Below are 20,169 nucleotides of genomic sequence, written 5' to 3' on the forward strand. Positions count from 1 at the left end.
CACCGGTTCATCTGGTGGCGACTCACAGGCTTAAACTGCTTACCTCCCCTGCAGATTATCCTTGTCCTCTGGCTGGGCAAGCAGATTGCTCGCCCAGCCATTCACTGGCTGCTACCGGCAGCCAAGAGGTTTGGGGGCTGGGAGGCTCCCAGAACTCCCATAATGCTGCCTCCCAACACAGGCCAGGAGGATACTCATGCGTAGGTGTCACATGTGTCACACACATGATCAGCTAGCCAGGGCTGAGAGTGCGCTCGTGCCCTTAACCCTGGCTAACAGCCAAGGCTTCCTACCAGGGTTTGCTGCCATGCTGCTGCTGGGAGCCGCATGGCTTCCGGCAGTTCACACGCACAGGGGAAACTGGGCTGGGCTTCCTTAGCCTGGTTTTGCCTATGTGTGTGAATAGGCCCCGTGCCTCAAAACTAGTCTGAGGCACTGCATAGTACATCTGACTTCATCTGAGTTAGGGTAGATGAAACCAGCCCCTCCCACAATAGCAGACAATAGTATTTGGAACTGAAGCATTCAACAGCATCTGACCTCCCAGAGGCAGGGATTTAAGCCAGCAGAACAAAGCCAAAAGGATCACAAAAGCAGCAACCTCAACTTGTCAGCTTCAGGAAGCCTGGCATCAGTGGATCGACCATCTGCAGTAAATCTCTAATCTTTTCCCATTTCTCCTACTGGGATATAGCCCAGAAGGGGTCAGAGGTTGAAGCTTGGTTCTAGGAGGAGAAAGCAAGAGGATATGGAGGTGGGATGTGTGGCACTGAACAATCTGCTGAACCACACATCCCACCTCCACATCCTTCAGTTCTATTAGATAAGGGTGCCTCCACTGAAGGTAGTAGGTACCGAAATAATGTGGCAAAAAGTGGTCTTCAATCAGTCTCTTATTTGCCTGCTGCACAGTGTTGAGGTGGGGTCTAGGTCCTCCTCCAGCAGGAGGAGGCAGTGAGTGAAGCAACTTGAAGCTACTCCCTCCCCTGCAATCTAAGACCAAGAGAGGTCCATCACTAACCCTGAGGGAGGAATCCAAATTCTAACCTGAATTCCTGGAGAGCCACTGCCAGCCAGAGTAGGCAATGCTGCTCTAGATGACCAGTGATCTGACTCAGTAGGCAGCCGCTTCTTATGTTTCAGTGGAGGCACCCTTACCTAACAGAACTGAAAGTGTATCTTGGCCTGCTAGTCCTGGCTGGTGTGCTTCATGCCAATCATGAAGCTTTGCAGTGTCTGGGGGCAGTACACTTGGGGCGCTCTTATTTCTGTGCCATGATGAAGATGAGATGATTTGAGGACATCACAAGTAATTTAAGATTTGATGACAAAGCCATATGACAGGTGAGAAGAGTGATTGTCAAGTTGGCCACCATTAGAGGAATCTGGACCTTGTCTGTGCGGGAGCTACAGCACAGCTCTATTCCTGGGTCTGACCAGCAGTTGATAAGCAGCTGTTAGGTTTCTGAGGTGCTGTCCCTTCTGGCAACAGAAAGGAGGGTAGGGATAAATGGAAAGTTTTCACAATGGAGGGAAGTAAGACGTGGGGTCCCCCAGGGATCTGTACTGGGATGGGTGCTTTTTAATTTATTCATAAATGATCTAGAAGTAGGGGTAAGCAGCGAGGTGGACAGATTTGCAGATGATACCTAACTTTTGGGGGGAGTGAAATCCAAAACGGATTGTGACGAGCTCCAAAAGGATCTCTCCAAACTGAGTGAGTGGGCGACAAAGTGGCAAATGCGGTTCATTGTTGGTACGTGTAAAGTGATGCACATTGGGACAAAAAGCCCAAACTTCAAGTATACGCTGATGGGATCTGAGCTGTTGGTGACTGACCAAGAGAGGGATCTTGGGGTCATGGTGGACAGCTCGTTGAAAGTATCAACTCAATGTGTGTCAGCTGTGAAAAAGGCCAGTTCCATACTATGGATCATTAGGAAGCGGATTGAAAACAAAACTGCTAATATTATAATGCCCTTATACAAAATGATGGTGCAGCCATACCTTTAGTACTGTGTACAATTCTGGTCACCACATCTAAAAAAGGACATTGTAGAACTGGAAAAGGTGCAGAAGAGGGCAATCAAGATGATCAGGGGCCTAGAACACCTTTCTTAAGAGGCAAGGCTACAACATCTGGGGCTTTTTAGTTTAGAAAGATGACGACTGTGGGAAGACATGATAGAGGTGTATAAAATCATGCATGGAGTGGAGAAAGTAGATAAAGAGAAATTCCTTTCCCTCTCACATAACACTAGAACCAGGGGTCATCCTATGAAACTGATTGCCAGGAAATCTAGGACCAACAAACGGAAGTACTTTTTCACCCAATGCATAATCCACTTGTGGAATTCTCTGTCACAAGATGTGGTTACAGCCAACAACCTGGATGGTTTTAAGAGGGGTTTGGATAACTTCATGGAGGAGAGGTCTATCATTGGCTACTAGTTGTAGGGCTATAGGACGCCTCCAGCCTCAAAGGCGAGATGCCTCTGAATACCAGTTGCAGAGGAGTAACAGCAGGAGAGAGGGCATGCCCTCAACTCCTGCCCATGGCTTCCAGCGGCATCTGGTTGGCTACTGTGTGAAACAGGATGCTGGACCAGATGGGCCTTGGACCTGATCCAGCAGGGTTATTCTTATGTTTTTATGTAACACATGCCAGGCAAACCAAAGAAGTACTGTTTGAAAATATGATGGTGCAGTGATGCAAAAACATCCTATCCACTGACAGGGAATGTTTACCTTTGGAAGCAAGCTGGAGCACTGCAACAAAGACAAGTAGGCCTGCAGGTTGTGCAAAGCATACAGCCATGGAACAACACTTTGGGCTGCTTCAGATGCACTCATTCTAATGCAGTCCAAAACCTTGTTGAAGCAGTTGTAGAGAGGCGACTCAAATGAGCATCCCTCTGATGTGATTAAAAGATGTGCCAAAAGCACATTAGCACATCCCCCAGTTACATCAAGGCAGGAGCATTCTTGCCACAGACCTGATCTCACATGTGTAGGGCAATGCCCTCAAATTTGGACCTGCTCTCAGAGAGTTATGGTGAGGGATAACTCCCCCCCCCCACCACAGTGTATAGCTGTCAGAGGCTCTCCTGAACAAGGGACTGATCTGTGTAGACACTATGAGCCACAAGAAGCCAGACATACCCCTTGAGATGCAACCACATTCACAAAGGGAAGCAATGTTGTCTGTGTTTGGCTTGGCTGGACAGAAAATGTTGGTATATTGTGTGTATCCAGGAAGTTTGTGCCCAGGACAGCTGACAAGAAACCAGGCAAAAAATGTGATGATTGTGGGTAACTGGCCTGTAGAATGCACTTGACTAGCTCTCAGATTGCCTTTCAGCTGAAATGCTGACAACTAAAATGATGTATGGATCCTCATTATTGTGGGGTTTGAAATGTTCATGTTTCTTTGCTAACAGTTCAGTGAGCCATGCAGTCACACAGGGCACCATGCTTGGAATGTGGGGGTCACTGCTGCACTCCCCTGGAGTGAAATGTTAAATTAGCATGGGTTTTTTTATCTGAAAACATTAGGGGGCATTTAATAGAACCAATAGGGTTACTTGGGAGTAGGAAGTCCTACTCACATGTAAAAAACCATGACTCTGGATGATGGTTAAGCATGTTTATTTTTGTTTGGATTGTCATCTTAAGATATATTCTCCAAACTGGAATTATTTTTCATTAGATATCCAAAGATATGTGTACTAACTGCAGTTAGATAAAATATTCAGTTTGTGAGCCTTTTCTGCCAGACAGTATAGCAAAGCTAGGCTGAACAAATTCAAAATTGCCATGCAAAGTGATTGATTTGTACCTATAGGATTAAGCTTACATCTGAGTTTTGTTTTCTGTTACTAATTTAGCTGGATTTTTATTTGGCAATCTGTTGCATTTTTATATTGTATAACCTTACTCTGGATATTAAGAGTGGGATGGACTAGAAGTCAAATCAATTAGCCAAGAACAAAATTTCATCATAACTGTTCACTGTTAACATTTTTAAAAATTATACACCACTTTTAAACAAACAAAAAGTTCTCAAAGCAGTTTACATAGGAAAAAATAAAATAAAATAATTCCCTGTCTCCAAAAGGGCTCGCAGTCTGCAAAGAAACACAAGGAAGACAACAGCAAGAGCCACCAGAACGATTCTGTGCTGGGGCTGAATAGTAACAATTGCTCTTCCCCGAAAAATATAAAGGAGCCAACACTCCAAAAGGTGCCTCTTGGCCAAATTAGCTGGGCGATGGGGGTGGGGAGAAGATCTTCAGTTAATTCAAACTGTCTTTTTAAAAGCTTTTGTACTACAATGTTCTTTTAAAGGTGGCAACCAAGAAAAACAAGTTGAGAAACAAATGTGTTCCAACAGACAGGGAAGAGATTGACCTTGAATGAAGGAAACTTGAATGTAAAGGCTTTGGTCAGTCAGGGACTCCGGGAAGCTTTGAGCATATTACCAGCTTATCTAGACAGTTTCTCATTTATAAAATGGTAATGATGATAGTGTGCCATGCAAAATCTTGGAGAGATAGGTGAGATAAGGATTGCAAAAACACTTTGGACACTAAACAAGATTATAAATATGTCCCTTGATCTGCTGAAGGTGCTACTGATGTGAACTTGGCATGACTTTTTTTTTTAATAGTGTTCTGCTGTATTCTGAGAAGTGTTATAAAATATGTATATAGATAAAAGCATGATTTTGTACAAAATCCACTCGCAGTACTGTGTCTGGCTTTATGAAAAGTTGTGGTTGCTTTTGCTAATTGTGAACAATTACTTCCTCCCCTAAACTGTCCTGCCACAGCTTACTCAGAATTTAAGAAAATCTCCCCTTTAATTCAGTGGGTTGGCCAAGGGTACTCACCTGCACCAGTGCTCTCTTGATGACTTTGCCGATGTCCTCTCTCCACTCAGGGATGTCAGGGTTGTGATAATCCAAATTAGGAGAGAATGATAATAACTGAGACTGGAAGTACTCTGCCAAGAGAGAGCCAGAATAAAAATTCACTTGAAGCCATCCATCCATTTAAATGGATGCAACCGTTTCTACAATACACAAAAGAGTTTCATGTGCGGTCCTGAACTGGTGGAACAGAAGCAGATATCCTCAGAAATGCCAAATCCACCAAATATCAAGTAAACTCAAGAATATTTTTGCTCTTTGCAATCATGGGAGAAATCCTCCAAGTCATTCCTGTTCCCCAAGTATTTATATTAAAAAATAATATTCAAGTGCTAATAATACTCTTTTTGAGGGGCTTGATCCTAAGATGTCTAAAATGTCAAGTTTCTTCCTCTGGCCTAATGAACATAAATCTAGGGAAATAGCAATCATATCCCACTTTTTCCTTTCCCAGTCCAAAGGATTAAATTTTTACATACCACGGAATAAAAGAATTTCAGTATAGGACTGAGTGAGACATGAACCCATAACTTTTAGGAACACAAGGAAAATAATCTTAAACTCTTGGCTGTACTACAGTGGTGATGCCGAAGTATATACCTTGGGCCTGCTTCAAAGCCCATGGAAATAATAACATTAAAACCCCTGCATTTGGCTTGGTTTGGTGTTGTACTAGATTGTAAAGGAACTTAATCCATGGCCAAGTCTGAGGTGAGAACGATAGAAAAAGAAAACAGTAGAATATATTGTTCGAGAGAGGCAAAGAGACAGAAGAGTAGATTCCATTTTATAAAGCACTTTTATCCCATCCAAAAGCATTTTGTATAAGAAAACAAAATAAAAGAAGACAGACAGAAAAGGGCAAAAGGAAGGAAACCAGCTAAGCAGCACATAAGTCTCTCTTCTTGGTCTGAGGTCTGCAACTCCCTGGGCAGTTTAACCTAAGCTCCTTGTGCATGCACTGGCACTGTCCAGCGATCAAACTGTGCCGGGCAGGAAATAGGAGCCAGCATTCAGAAATCAAGTTGGTTCTATTGTGCTTAGCATGCTTTGTACTCCACTGAGCAAATTCTTACTGTAAGCAATCTGTTTTCCAAAAGCAGGAATTATCTGTTTGTTAGCCCCATGTGCAGCCATCAGTAGTTAATGCATAACAAATCAGATACCAATCGTGCTAATGACAACCAAATCAGGGTACTGCAATTCATGAGGCACTACAAAATTACTTCCTAATTAACTGACTGCAGGGGAGCAAAGCTCATTTCAATGGCAAGCAAGTTTATAAATCTGCAGGACTGGACCTCTACTATGACCCAGCATAGAATCTGTCCCCTGCTGGACTCAGAGCCTCCTTTAACTCTAGTAAGGAAAGTGTCCCTTACTGGAATTCTATACTCACTTGTCTGCTTCACCTCTCTTAATGGCTCACATCACAGGGGAACTTTAGAAACAGAGATGTGACTTGTAAGGATACCATTGGCATAGATTATTACATGTCACAGAGGGGCTGGGCAGCCTGGGGATAAGTATTCTGAATGCTCGAGGGAGGGAGGATCATTGGGGACTTTAGAATGTCACTGTCAGTCTTTAAGCAACTTTTGCTAAATTAGATCCCCAAACCCAAGACAGTGGAAATGGACAGAAAACACTTTAAATCATGTAGTAAATACAGGATGCCTTTAAACACTGGTTTCAGCCTTTTCAGAAGAGATTATCAATTTATTTATTTATTTATTTAATTTATTTGAAACATTTAATATACCGCCCACTCCGAAGACTCCAGATAGTGCACAAAAACATGCAAACAAGGCAACATTAAAAATTACATTCTAAATTAAAAACTAAAGTAACTAACAAAAAACTAATAGGTAAAATACAGGGCAAAAGCCTGGTGAAAGGGAAAAGTCTTCAATAGAGATTTGAAGATCAATAAGGAAGGGGCTAAATGAATCTGGAGGGGAAGAGAGTTCCAAAGAAATGGGGCAGCAACCAAAAAGACCCTTTCACGGGTCCGAGAGCCCCGAACCTCTCGGAAATCAGGGACCAACAAGAGGGCCATCTGATATTATCCTTTTGCTCCTTCATGGCCTAACTACACCCTTACATGCTTCCACACCTTGATAATAGCCAAGACCATGGTAGGATTTGGAGGAAGGGGAAGAAAAAAGAGACATGAAAAAAGAAGATAAGGAGAATAAAGAAACACAGCAGAACTTAGAGATCCAATAGCATTTGTTTCCTAGATGTACTAGGAAACCCTCTGGAAAATTATGTATTTGTTTCTTCTAATGGAGGTCATTCAAGTACAGCCACTGATATTGTATGATTACCCACTGCTATCAGCACCTGACAATTCACCCCACTGCTCTCACAATTTTGTGCAGAGTGACATTTTAGATGGCTGAGCATCATAGGTCTGTATGTGACTAATTCATGTTTCAGTTAAAAAAACCTCCTCAATTTTGATTTGCAAATTTGAAAAGTCATAGTCTGATTCAGTTTTGATGAAACATTCCTTGGACATTAAAAGTCTTCCTTTCAAAATCAATACTATTAAATATAATGACTGATACACCCAGAGACATAATTTGAAAGCATCTGCCTGCTTACCATGCACAGCAATATCCTTGGTATCTTGGATGAGGATGCTGCCAGCTGAGACCTGTACTGTGATAGTATTCATTCCCTCAGTGGTAAAAGTATAAGAGATGCTGCTGTCCAAGGTGATGAATGGCTGCAAATGTCACATGTGATCAGAGTCAATGTATTGTTCTATTCTGAGCCAATTTATTAACTATTCAACAAGAATGTCCATGTTTCTAGGATATGAGACATTTAGAACTTACACGAGTCACATACAAAAGTGGACATAAATTTAATGTGTAATTTTTAAAAAATAGATAATGTGTCCAATTTCAATTTCTAGAGATCCCCAGAAGCTGCTTAGGAAATTTCATGTCCCATGTTTATTTCATAAGAAGACAAACCAGTGGTGAGCAGATAGGTTGTTATGTATGCTTCATATTTTTGTCTGAAATAAAATGACCATCTCATAAGGCCAAGAAAAATTTGGCCCGGTTTCTTTAAGTTTAACCAACTTAAAGAAGGCAACTATCACTAGATGTCGGGCATCCCTATCAAGATTCTTCTTTTCCCTTTCTGAAATAAAGCCACTGCTGCTGCCCCAGGGTAAGCTGAGATTGTTCCTAGGGAGGCAATAACTGTCCAGTATCAGGGAGTGAATGTATCACAACTGTTCCTTCAAGATCAGCTTGAGGGATGTTATTGCACTGATGGCTTTCTTTGCTGGTGGATGGAATGAGGGCATCTGTGATGGAAAGAGGTGGAAGAGAACAAGCTCCATATACATATTTTCAGGAGCGAGAGCACCCCTTAAGCTGCTCATTTCTGCTTTCCAGCCTAATCTGAGCCTCTAAGTACCTTGCTGCTGTTGGAAGAGTGCAGAACCCTGGGAAGGGGATGTGGATCTTGGGTACCCTCCATGATGCCTCAACAACAAAAGTACACTGTGGAAAGGAATGGAATGATTTTCCATATCTGCTTATTATATAAACTTTCACTTGATTATATTTAAAGCATGGAGATACCATAGACTTGGTCCCCAAGGGCCCAACATTTTAGCATTTGCTTTTTGGAAAGCTATTCCACACACTCTGGCATCTCCCAGGTTTCTTTCCCTCTGTTTTATAGAGTTCAGTTATATCATTTCTTAAAAAAAATAAGATGACCACTATACCAAAATTATGAACCCTTTGCAGGCACAATAGAACTTGGAGGCCACAGTACTGTTTCCCCAATCAGGAGAGATAGCAGAAGCCAATTTTGTTTTTAAAAATTACCCTCCCTTTTCATGATGGATGACCTATTACCATGGCTGATTTCACTTCCATCACGAGTTTTAACATTCTGCTACTTCCTTAGATTTAATTCAGCTACTGAAGTCTGGAACCTAACTCTAAATTAAATCAAGGCGTTTAAGGTTCATTTGCTCAAAACCTATTAGAGAGCCAGACAAATTTATTAAACTGGACCTGTGTTAATCCAAGCAAATTGGCCTTTAGGTATATTGCTAAAGCAGTGGACCAGCACTTCACTACAATAGCTCTATTTAGGGTGGAAAAAAATCAGAGCCTTGTATAAGACATGCATAAAATGCAGCTGTATATTTATTGTGGTGGGACTCTCAATTAAGCTCTGAGCCTGTTGGAAAACTTCGGGGAGACAGAATGGACAGATGACAGGAAACAACCGATGGATTCCCTCCGAGAAATCCTCATCATCCAACAGAAAAACCAATAGCAAGACACCACTGCTGATACTTATTGGAGATTTGTTGAATTTATTGGACACTTGAAAAAGACATATTGAAGCAGCATATAATATCGGAAAGCTGTTGTGGTCTCATAGTTTTTGATATTATTGTTCCATTGTTTGTATATATACATTGTTATAAATGTTTGGTCATTACATCTTATTTATACATATCCGGATCATCATATATAAATTATTGATCTACTTTCAATATAATTTATATTCACAAATTTAGTGGTTTTTCTTGTTGTTTGGGGTTATATTATCAGGATCTGTTGTTTTGTTTTTATGTACTACATTTCAGATCCTTCACATTGTTTTTTTGTTACTCTGAGTCCACAAACAGCCTGCAACACTCTTCTGGAGGAGTCCATCGCATCAGTAGTTGCCAGTTTCACCCAAATCAAAATTAGCTTCCAATGCACCACTGTCTTCAGCTAACAGTCTAACTGGCAGTGCAATGAAGCATTGCTCCAGATCTTCCCATCACACTGTAAATTTGATTTTTAGTATGGAAAAGTTGTGTGAGGAAAATTTCTTATTGTGCACTGAAATATTGATCAATCAGACAGCCTGCTAGCCACACATCAAGCTCTAATGCAAAGCAAGCAGGCTGTTTGGCTCAGCAGGTTTTCTAAGGCATGGATCAGTCCTTTTATCTAAGGCAGAATATGATGGAATGGAACCCATACTCTACCAAAGCAAGAAAGTGGCAGGGGAGAAGGAAACCTCTTCTCTACAGCTGCATAATGAAAGTTCTATCCCATAGCTGCATTGCTCCTTCAGTACCAAAAAAATACAGGTAATGTTTTGTAATAATGGCAACATCGATAGGTTCATGCATATTTTAAACCTATAACCGCAGCAGGCATAACATCAACTATTTTCTGTAAGGCATAGGTAATTATTCTATTTTACTTGGATATTTGTTTGGATCAATTCAAATTTCACAGTGGCCTGAGGTACTTGGATAACTGCATTATTATTAGTGATGGTCAAGCCCACCCGTCCTTAGCTTGCATCGGGTTTGGCTCAGAAATATAGAATACTTCTCAAACAACTGGGAAGTACCTTGGCTTATGTTTGAGCCAAACAAGATTTCAGCCTTCCCTAAACCCCCTCCAACCCAGCTATCCAACTCCTTCCCCTCACCAATCATCCACCCCCACTCTTTCTTTTTAATCACTCTCAGGGGACTTCTTTTTAATCACTCTCAGTGGTGGCAGCTTCAGAAAGCTACAGAGGGAAAGAAGAAGGGGGAAGTATCCCCTTGTCCCTTTCCTTCTCTGGATCCTGGTGTGTGCATAGCCAAGGTAGCTGCTGCATCCCTTGGGGAAACTAAATTCCCAGGGGCAATTTCATCCTAAGATGGCATTTTGCTATGAAGCTCCCTAGGTGTAGGAAATGAAAGGTCAGGGGGAGATCTCCTCCCCACATTATCTGCCTATGGCTTCCACTGCTAGAGCTTCTGCAACTCTAGGCACACAAGACAGGTATGAGGGAATGGAAAAGAGGCTGTGTCACTGGGGAAAGAGTATTTAGAGGGAGGGAGGATGAATGGAAGGGGGGAGAGAGGTATTCGACTTGTGCTTGCAGTAAAATTCCGAAGTCTCTTACTTAATGAAAGTATTATCTCTGAAGCTTGTATTTCCAAGCCCAGAAGTTTAAATCTCAGTGACAGCACTAATTAGTATCTGGCTATGTCTGCTGTCAAAGGTCTCTAGCAGTGCACACACATTCTTCCAAGCATGTGCACACATAAGAACAGAACAGGGAGACTATGGATTGCAGTTCAATATCCAGAGATTAATTGCCTTTGTTTGAACAGAAATGTTGCTGAATGTATGGGATTTTTACCCATAGAATTTCGGAAGCTTTAGTGTAACTTGTAAGGCTTTGTGGCTACCGATCAGTACTCATGTGAAGAGTCCTAGAATTGCTCCTCGAGCCCCATGGGCTTGTGATGCTCAAGGAAATGATCCCTTGAGTTCTCTTCTCCCAGAGTGTGCATAAAAAGAAGTCAGGGAATAATAGGAATTCAGAAGAGTGGAACCCTCAAGAGATAGCAACAGAAGAGGGGGTCCTAGGAGAAAAGCAGTACTGCAGCTGTTTTTAGCCCTTCTTGTGAATTAGTGGGAAATAGAAAATCATCCAAGAAGCTGTCAGTGTGGCAGCACTGCTTAGCATTCTGCTCCTTCCTCCCATGATTATTGTCATTTCACAAAGCCAAGTATTCTTACTAGCTTTAAACTGCCCTTATTTTGATGCCATTTTGCACCTGCAGTTTAAAGAGCTTAAGTTTGTGATTGTACCCATGAATCAGAGGCACAGACATAGATAAGTATTAAATTGCAGGTATAAAAGTACAACCACAATTACTCCCATTCGCAATTTCTAAGCATGCAAATGGAATCTAGTCTTTGTTTGAAATATCCATTTTAGGCTCTAAAGTATCTCAAAGTCACTGAGTCTGAGCTCCAACACTGAGACAAGAAACTCAACATCTAACATCCCCCTTCCCTAGTTTAGTTTATACAACTCTGATTTAGCAGCAGACCAAGGAGTAGAACCTAACTTTCAGTGGAGCAAGGCTTGGATCCTTGGAAGCTCCTTTGAGGAAGTAGGGGCATAGCTATAACGGAACGACAAATGCCCCTGGGCCCCTGAGGAAGGGGGCCCACTGGCTCTGTGGCAGGCTGCTCTTTACCCTCCCCTCACAGAGGAAAAGTTGGGAGATGGGGCCCATCTTCACTTTTTGCTCCAGGGCCCACTCCAACCTTGCTATGCCTCCAAAAAGAAGAGTTGCACATGTGCAAGGGGTCTTTGCACATGCACAACCCTCTTTCCATTTCTCAGAGGAACTTCTGACAACAGTGCAACACTCTCAAAAGTTAGGGTCCAGTTCCAAATGGCTACTAATGTGATTATGACAATATGTCACAATGCTTCCTAGGAGGCCTGGGAGAAGAAGTGAATAAAAAGAAAGGGTGAAGAGAGGACGGAAGAGGACTGCTGTATGAGCTGAGAGGCTGGAAGGTTGGAAAATTAACTAAAAATGTTCACTGCTAAATCAGAGTGGCATAAACTAAACTAGGGAAGGGGGATGTTAGATATTGAGGGCTAAAGCTGCTGGGGAATTGGCAATGAGAGAGCTGGGCCTACTAGAACCTGCTAGCCCTTAGTTTAGAAGGCTAGCAAGCTTGTTTGTTCAATGCTTTTAATCATACTCTTGCTTAACTGAACTTTTCCTCAATTGCTTCTGTACTGTTTTTTGGATTTTTGAAAATTTTATTACTGTAAACCATTGTCTCCACCTGTTGTTTTGTTCCTACTTCACGCCTACTTGCCCTATTTATTTACCACACTACTGTGTTTTTGTTACTGAGAAACAGAGGTTTCAGTGACTGGGAGTAGAACCAGTCAAAAAAGCTAAAAACCCTAAACAGGTGGCAGCAAGTGTTTAGACTGAGGGCCAGCTGCCTCACCCACATAAACCAAGAATTTGCTCCAGAGCACACACAATACTGGGATGCCCATGCAGGGAAGATCAATAGCATCAAGCAAGCTGTTTTCTTGAAAGCTTGTCCACCATTACTCATCTCTTTTAGAAATCCCAGTATGCTTCTAAAGGACCCCAGAACACAGTTTGAAAACCACTGTTCCAGTGGTTCAGGCAAGAAGTGATACATAAACACAAACATCAAACTCTTGGATCTGCCAGGCTTAAAATTTTTGGTCTCCTGCTATCACCTATAGGGGCAACATTTAATTAAGCAGCCACTAGAGTCTGCTTTCCATATCTATGATGCTTGGTATCAAAAGAATGTACATTGGCAAGGCTCTATAGAATGGGAGACTAATTGTCACTGAGCAGTCAACAGCATTTTCACAGATATTTCACTGACACCTCCCCAAAAGAAACAACAAGCAGCATGGGCAGGCAAGGAGAGAACTGTTTGTGATCTTAGCGTGAACATGACACCAAAAAGTTATTTTGTCTCCAATGGCTTGGAAGTGCTGTGCTGGATTCTAACATTATAAGTAGATTTTGACAATCATATTGGTAACACTGATGATTATTTGATCACCAACCGTTTTTGAATGCTGAGCAGAAAGCCCAGCATTATCCAGTATATAGTGGTATATAATTTTGAATTCTGGTAATAACAATGCATCTAAACACAGTGTTCCAATAATAACTAACTGCACATTGTAAAGACTCCTGCAAACAACAACAAGGAGTGGGAGGCAAGGGGGAGGGGGAGCAAATGAAAGGAGGAAAGTTTAAGAACTGACATTTTTTTTTAGATAAAAAGGAGAAATTATACTGCTTTTACAACTCAGTCAAATTGGAGCCCCATACTTAAGATCAAAAAGTCACATGATCCAAAAGGTACATGAGCGGTGAGTGTGTGTGTATGTTGTGTGGACAAGGGTGGAGTGGGCTCTGGGACAAAAGTGAAGATGGGTCCCTGTCCCCCTTCTCCTCCCCCCGCCAGGGTTTGTTGCAGAACATGGTGAAAAACAAAACATTATTGGCATGCCCTTTCTCTTGCTCCTGTGCAAATAGTATCACCCACTCCCCATGCTTGCAGACCCTTTCATACAGACACACACTTGCATGTGTGCATTCCCCTTGCTCTTTTTAAAAAACAAAACAAACCTACATATATATACCTCCTGGAGAGAGCTAATCCTTTTTGCAGCCAAGGTGAGTCCTCCAATCAGGAGCCAACATTGTGCCAATGAGTTGAGGAAATAGGTGGGGGAAAGTGAAGAGTGAGCTGTCACCCATCTAATGCCAGCCCAGGGGTATTTGTCCCCCTTTGTTCAATTATAGCTATGCTCCTTTATACAATCAGAATGTCATGTATTACAAATTCTCCTTCAAAAGAAAATGAGCAAGATATATTTTATTCTTTTTAAATGATCAAACCTTTGTGTTGTTGCCAAACCACCAGAAGTAAGTGAGGGTGCCCGACTGACTAGGCCAAACCACAGCAGTGAGATTTACTTCCTTGTTCCTGATGGTCACAAAGGGGATGCTCAAATGGACACGCTCCACCGGACCTGTAGAAAGACAGCTGGTTTATATTCATGGAGACAATGGGTTGTACCCAAATAAAGTTAGTGGGCCGGTTCAGATGCTTCAGCTGCTGGCTTGACCACATGCGATAAGGACATGTATGAATTATGAGCACGCAGTCCTCTCCCCCTCCCAATATGCTGGGGAGCTTTTTCCTAATGCACTGGAAGAGCAGTACATCCAAACAACCCCTCTGCTAGAAATGCTAGTTTAAACTAGTATTTCTAATATGCATATAGAAGCACTTTGGACAAAACTTCCATGCAATTAGAGAGAGGTGCCCCTGTGCACTGGAAGGGGTGGGGGCAGGACAGGCATGCTCATGGCACATGCATGTCCTCATTGCATGTGGTGGGCTGGACAGATGGAGTACTATCTGAACTAGAACCAGCCCACTCATGACTCAGCACCATTGAATCATAACTAACTTGAGTCTCATTAATTTCAATGAGACTTAATCATGACTAACCTTTTTGAAAACCTAATGAATATAAATACACAAATGTTCTGTCAGTTATGTCTGGCATGTATGCATAAGATGCATGTTTCTTTAAAATATTTGTAAATGGAGCACCAATTGTTTCCCACTTGCACCAGGGATATGCACTGTTACAGACACACATTCTTCAGACTTGACAGGGTGTAAAGCAAGATACTCTGGGCAATCACCTACATAACTTTAATTCTTAACTGTGTTCAAGCACATATTGAGGTTGTTCACACGACCGGGCAGGGTGGCAGGTAGGTGGCACTGGCAGGGAAGGCTGGTTAAACTCACCAGATGAGCAGTGCTGTGTGGTACAGCATGCAGCTCCAGAGGCCAGGATGACACATCCTGGCCTCCAGATATCCCACAATGCTATGCATGACATGAATGATGCACTGGGGAATTCCGCCAGGAGATGGACATTTTAGGTGCCCGTCTCTGTTCATAGCCGGGCTGGAAGTAACTTGAGTTTGCACATGAGCAGGAAAACTGGGTTAAGGGAGTGCTCGCTTCCTATATCTTGGCTAAAAGCTGGGCTAGGTGCCACTTCCATTCCAGGATCAGGCCCAATCCTGGCGGTTCTCACACACAGCAGCCTAACCAGGCTGGCCTTCCCTAGCCTGGGTTAGGCTGTGCTTGAGAACAGCCTCACTGAAATACAGTTATCCATATTATAAAATTATACATGATCATGCAATTCTTTTTCTAAAACAAGACGGCAGGGTGGGGGGAGAATATACACCCTGAACAGGAAAGTATACTAGCAAGCAAAAAGGATTTACTTCTAGATAACCAAACTTACTCCAGTGCTCTCAGAGTAATTCAGCAGATGGCAAAAATAGCTGTAAAGTTTCCATATCAAGAAATTAGGCATTCATATTGTCACCAATAAGGGACCAAAAAAGAAAAAAAGAAAAAGAAAGAAAAGAATGGAAATGGAGAAAACAGATGGGAAAATGTGAAGTTTTTAACTGAAACTTTGGCTTTCTCTCCATCTGTTTCCCCCCTCAATTGTTTTTGCTAGTATGCATGTGTGGAATGGAATTTTAATTTCTCATTGTTGTGTGGTGTGGGCACGCTTAGAATAACTGATTGTTTCTTGCTGTTGCTAAAGTATTATGGTCAGGTAAACTGCTCTAATTGCAACCAGGTGGGAGATCTCATGTTTAATCAACACATTCTCTGGGCCAGTTCTAATATAATGTTTTGCATCCATAAAATGACTTTCTGAATGATTCTTCAGTGCATACACATTCAAAACACTGCATTATCATGTACAAACTGATGTGGGAAATGTAAAATTTAATGACCAGAAAAAAGGTATTCTGTCAGCACAAGTTTGAGAGAACTTCCATACAATATTCTTTCAGTGGTGTCTAATTCAGAAAGGCTAAATGAAATGTATCCTGATGGATGCTGGAATTATAATTAATTTAAAAAGCATGCTTCATACAGTATAGGTGGGATCCCAAGGAAATTATCTGGGAAAGGTAATCATTAAATGTAATAATACTTGTATATTAAATTACTTTGACACCTTTATGACACAATTCTGTTTACTTAGCAGTAAGTTCTTTTGAGTTCCATGAGACTCGCTCTCTATTCAGTGTATTTAGGATCACAACGTTACAGTCAGAGCCTATGCATGTTTATTCAGAAGCAGGTTCAAAGGAGATCCATTGGACTTACAAGTAAGTCTGCACAGGATTTCAGCCTTAGTGACATGACTAGCCCACCACCACGATATATTTCAACCAATGTATGATTATAGTTTAGGCAACTTGTTAATTCACTCTAGAATTATTTTGACTAAAAACTGGTACAAAACACAAACCCTTTAGTAAGGTTCATGAAAGCCTGGTCTACTCGAGAAATGCACAGATTGATAAGTGCTTAAGGAAGAGTAAAACAATGATTATATACTACAGGTGTGTACAGAACTGCTCTGGGTAGTTCAGTTTGAGTTTGAATCAAACTTGAACCGAACCACCCAGTCTGTGAACCAGTTCATTAGAACCGGACAGTGGTCCAGTTGATGCCTAGAACCGGGTCGAAACAGTTCAAACCTGTTTGGCCAGATTATAATGCTTGCAAAGGGGAATCTGTTAAGGATTCCCTTTTACAAGCATTGGGGGAACCCTACAGTGTTGGAAAAGGGGTGGGCAGCACAGCGGTGAGAAGCTTACCTTATACGCAGTGGCAGCATGGCTCCCGTGGGCTGCACTTATGGGGGGGAGCACCAGTTGGAGCCTGGGGAGCCACTGCCAGCCCGTTGCGATGCATAAGGTATCCTCCCACCCACCTGTCCTTTTCCAACACAAAAGGGTTCCCCCAATGCTTGTAAAGTGGAATCCTTACTGATTCCCCTTTGCAAGCACTAGAACCGGTTGAACCAGGCCGAATCAATTCGATCAGAACCGGGCTCAGTTCGGCCCAACTCAGACTGCCCCCACCTTTTGGAGGGCCACTCCAGTTCGAGCTTGAATCAGTCAAATTGGTCCAATTCTACTCTAACTACTGATTCAAGTTTGAACCAGTTTGCACACCCCTATTGTATACCCATATTTTGTCAGTATGATGATCATGGGGGAGAGGAGTAGTCATCTCCATGTCTCTTCCATGGTGACATAGCTTAGTCACCACTAGATTTATGCAACAGAGGCAAAAACAACAGAGGACCCCCATTATGAGTGAATGGGCCACTGCACAGAACTGCATGCATAACTGTATACACAGTGGGCTTTCCTTGAGCTATCAGGAAACCTGAAAAAGCAGCATTCTCAATCATGTGGAGAGAGCCCAATGCATGTACACATGAGGCCTATTTAGAGACACTCAATGCATGCATGGAGAAAGGGGGCATGTGATCCAACTCCTCTCACTTGATTGTCCAGCCCCCATGGGCAAAGAAGCTGACTATCACTAATTTATACAACACTTACAGCCCTCTTCAGATGCTTTTAAAAATATATAAAGACTTGGGGATTAGTCTCCATGCTGATGCACGCAGAAACACCACCTGCTTGCTGTCCATGTTTCCAGCATTTTTCTGAAGACAAACCATGGAAAAATACTTCTAATGGTCTAGCAAGGCTGGGTTGAGCCCCATTTATGCAGATGGGGAACTAAGTTTAACAGACTTATGACTTGCCCTCAGTGAATAGTAGTTGAGCCCACACATTTCCCAAGTCTGAGTCCAACTCTCTGGACTTTAGTGAGCTTAAACAGAATTTAAAGGGATGGGAAAGTGTCTGCTAAATATGGAGCATATGCCCAAGCCCCCCCCCCCCGCCCAGTCTCCCAACTTCCTGCATGTATATTTGGAAAGGTTTTGCTGGATAATGGCATTTATTAGTTATATTTCTACACTGCTGTGGATAGTAAATGAGAGCAAAGTTAATGGAGAGCATATAAGTGGTACAAGGCTCTGCCAGCATGTCACGCAGCCCCCTCCACTCTTCCTGGTGCCATGGAAAGGGACGGGGGAGGGGCAGAGATGCTGGCTATATAGGACATCTGGGAGATAAATCTGGTTGTAAATTTATTCATAAATTTGCATTATCTACAACTGACTAAAGTTAATATGTCTATCAATGCAACAATTTTAGAATTGTGATTAGTAACACTTCAGATGCATCACAAAGAAATGATTTATCTGAAAGAGGTCTTGTAAAAATTAAGAAAACACAGTTAGGGCTACAGTACCACACTCTCTCATCCCAGTGGCGTTGTCTGCTGTGAGTTCTGCTGCCTACAATCCTGGCTACAGCTCCGTCCGATGGTGGCTTTTATTCCTGTGATGGCTACACTGATGGGCTCCCCCTCCGCCATGCACCTCCACCAGCAGATACAGAATTCTCATGAAAGGGGACTTTGGGTTCTCCTGTGATATTTTGGACGAGGTTTGTAGCCGGAGCTGGAGAGGAGGAGGAGACCTGGCTGGGGGATGAAGGTTGGAGGAGAGGGGAGAAAAAGGTGAGGGCAGGTGGGGGCAAATGAGTGGGCAGGGGCGCAACAGGCGGGGGCATCCTGGAAATGGTCCCAGTGCCAGACAAGGCGGGGAGGTGGCTGCTGATCCACTCCCACTCGGATGAGAAGAGAGAGGGATCACAGGTGCAGCTGCTCAGGTCTTGCCTTGAAGACAAGGGAAAGCCCCCCCAATTGCTGCCCTCACAGCACCGAGGCCACCGCCCATTGTGCGGCCCGCCCAGGTGGTCAGCTGCAATTGGGTGGCCATTGCAGCCATGGGGGATAGGTGTGCATGACTGGCCTCTGGGGGGCTCTTTGAGGCAGTGAGCCAGGAGACAACTGTCTCCCTTTGCCTAATGGACGGTATGCCCCTGAGTAAGCGTATTCACATGACCATTCAGGAGGGTGGGAGGGTGGGTGGGGGGAAGGCTGAGAAATCTTATCTTCCCCCCACCCCACCCCCAGATGATCCAGTAAACATTGCTGGGAGCACGGACTGGGCTCCCAGATGATCTGCTGCTGCACCAGGCAGTGTGGAGATCTGGAGGCAGGGACAATGTGTTCCAGTCTCCAGATATCCCACAATGCACCACAATGCACCAATGCACCATGCACATTGCATTGGCAGATCCCCCCAGGATATGGGTGCTTTGGGCACCCATCTCTGTGACTGCCCAAGCTGCAAGCAGCCCGCACAGACACACAAATGTGGAGTCTAAATTAAAGGAGTGCTCGCACCCTAAATCCAGGCTAAAAGCCGGACTAAGTAGCGCTGCCCCACTGGGATCAGACCCAATCCCATTGTTTCTCACATGCAGCCTAACTCAGGCTGGGCTTCCCTAGCCTGGGTTAGGCTGAGCATGAGAACAGCCTCAGTAACTTTCACAGGTCACCCAGTGAGTTTTTCAGGAAGTTGAACCTGATTCCCCTAGTTCAGCATGCTAACAACTGCAACATACCTAGAGAACATTCACATAAGCATAAACTGTGTTCTAACCAGGTTTGGGAACTGTGGGTGCAAACAACTAGGCAGAAGAGGAAGAAGTGATTGTGTGGAAGCAAGATGGGAGGAAAAGATACCCAGGTTTTTCCCCTACCTTGCTTCCACATGATCATCACTTATCCCTCCTCCTACCTAATTGTTTGCACCCACACAACTGAAAATTGGGAGCACACACAGCTCCCAAACCTGGGTAGAACACAGTTTTTGCTTGAAGTAAGAAGAGCAAAATGGAAATGGGGGAGCTGAACATGTTTTTAACTAAAATAATGTTCAGCTTGTCTGATTTTCCATTTAAGAAGAAATTGTAGTTCAAAGTAGCTGCTCTATGACTGAGCAAATAATTTTGCCTGATCTTTGGATAA

General features: G+C 43.0%; 1 protein-coding gene across 1 annotated transcript in view; it reads right to left on the minus strand.

Annotated features, from left to right (window-relative positions):
- The window catches only part of SORCS3 (sortilin related VPS10 domain containing receptor 3), a 750,118-nt gene that overhangs the window by 34,824 nt on the left and 695,125 nt on the right, over positions 1-20,169 (minus strand). Inside the window, exons 20-22 of the mRNA XM_053311335.1 lie at positions 14,199-14,332; positions 7,541-7,664; positions 4,892-5,004 (exon numbers count right to left, since the gene is read on the minus strand). Coding sequence (XP_053167310.1) covers positions 4,892-5,004; positions 7,541-7,664; positions 14,199-14,332 — 371 coding nt within the window. The remainder of the gene's footprint in view (positions 1-4,891; positions 5,005-7,540; positions 7,665-14,198; positions 14,333-20,169) is intronic.

Source organism: Hemicordylus capensis, chromosome 3 (genome assembly GCF_027244095.1).
Source record: "Hemicordylus capensis ecotype Gifberg chromosome 3, rHemCap1.1.pri, whole genome shotgun sequence".
Lineage (NCBI taxonomy): Eukaryota > Metazoa > Chordata > Lepidosauria > Squamata > Cordylidae > Hemicordylus > Hemicordylus capensis.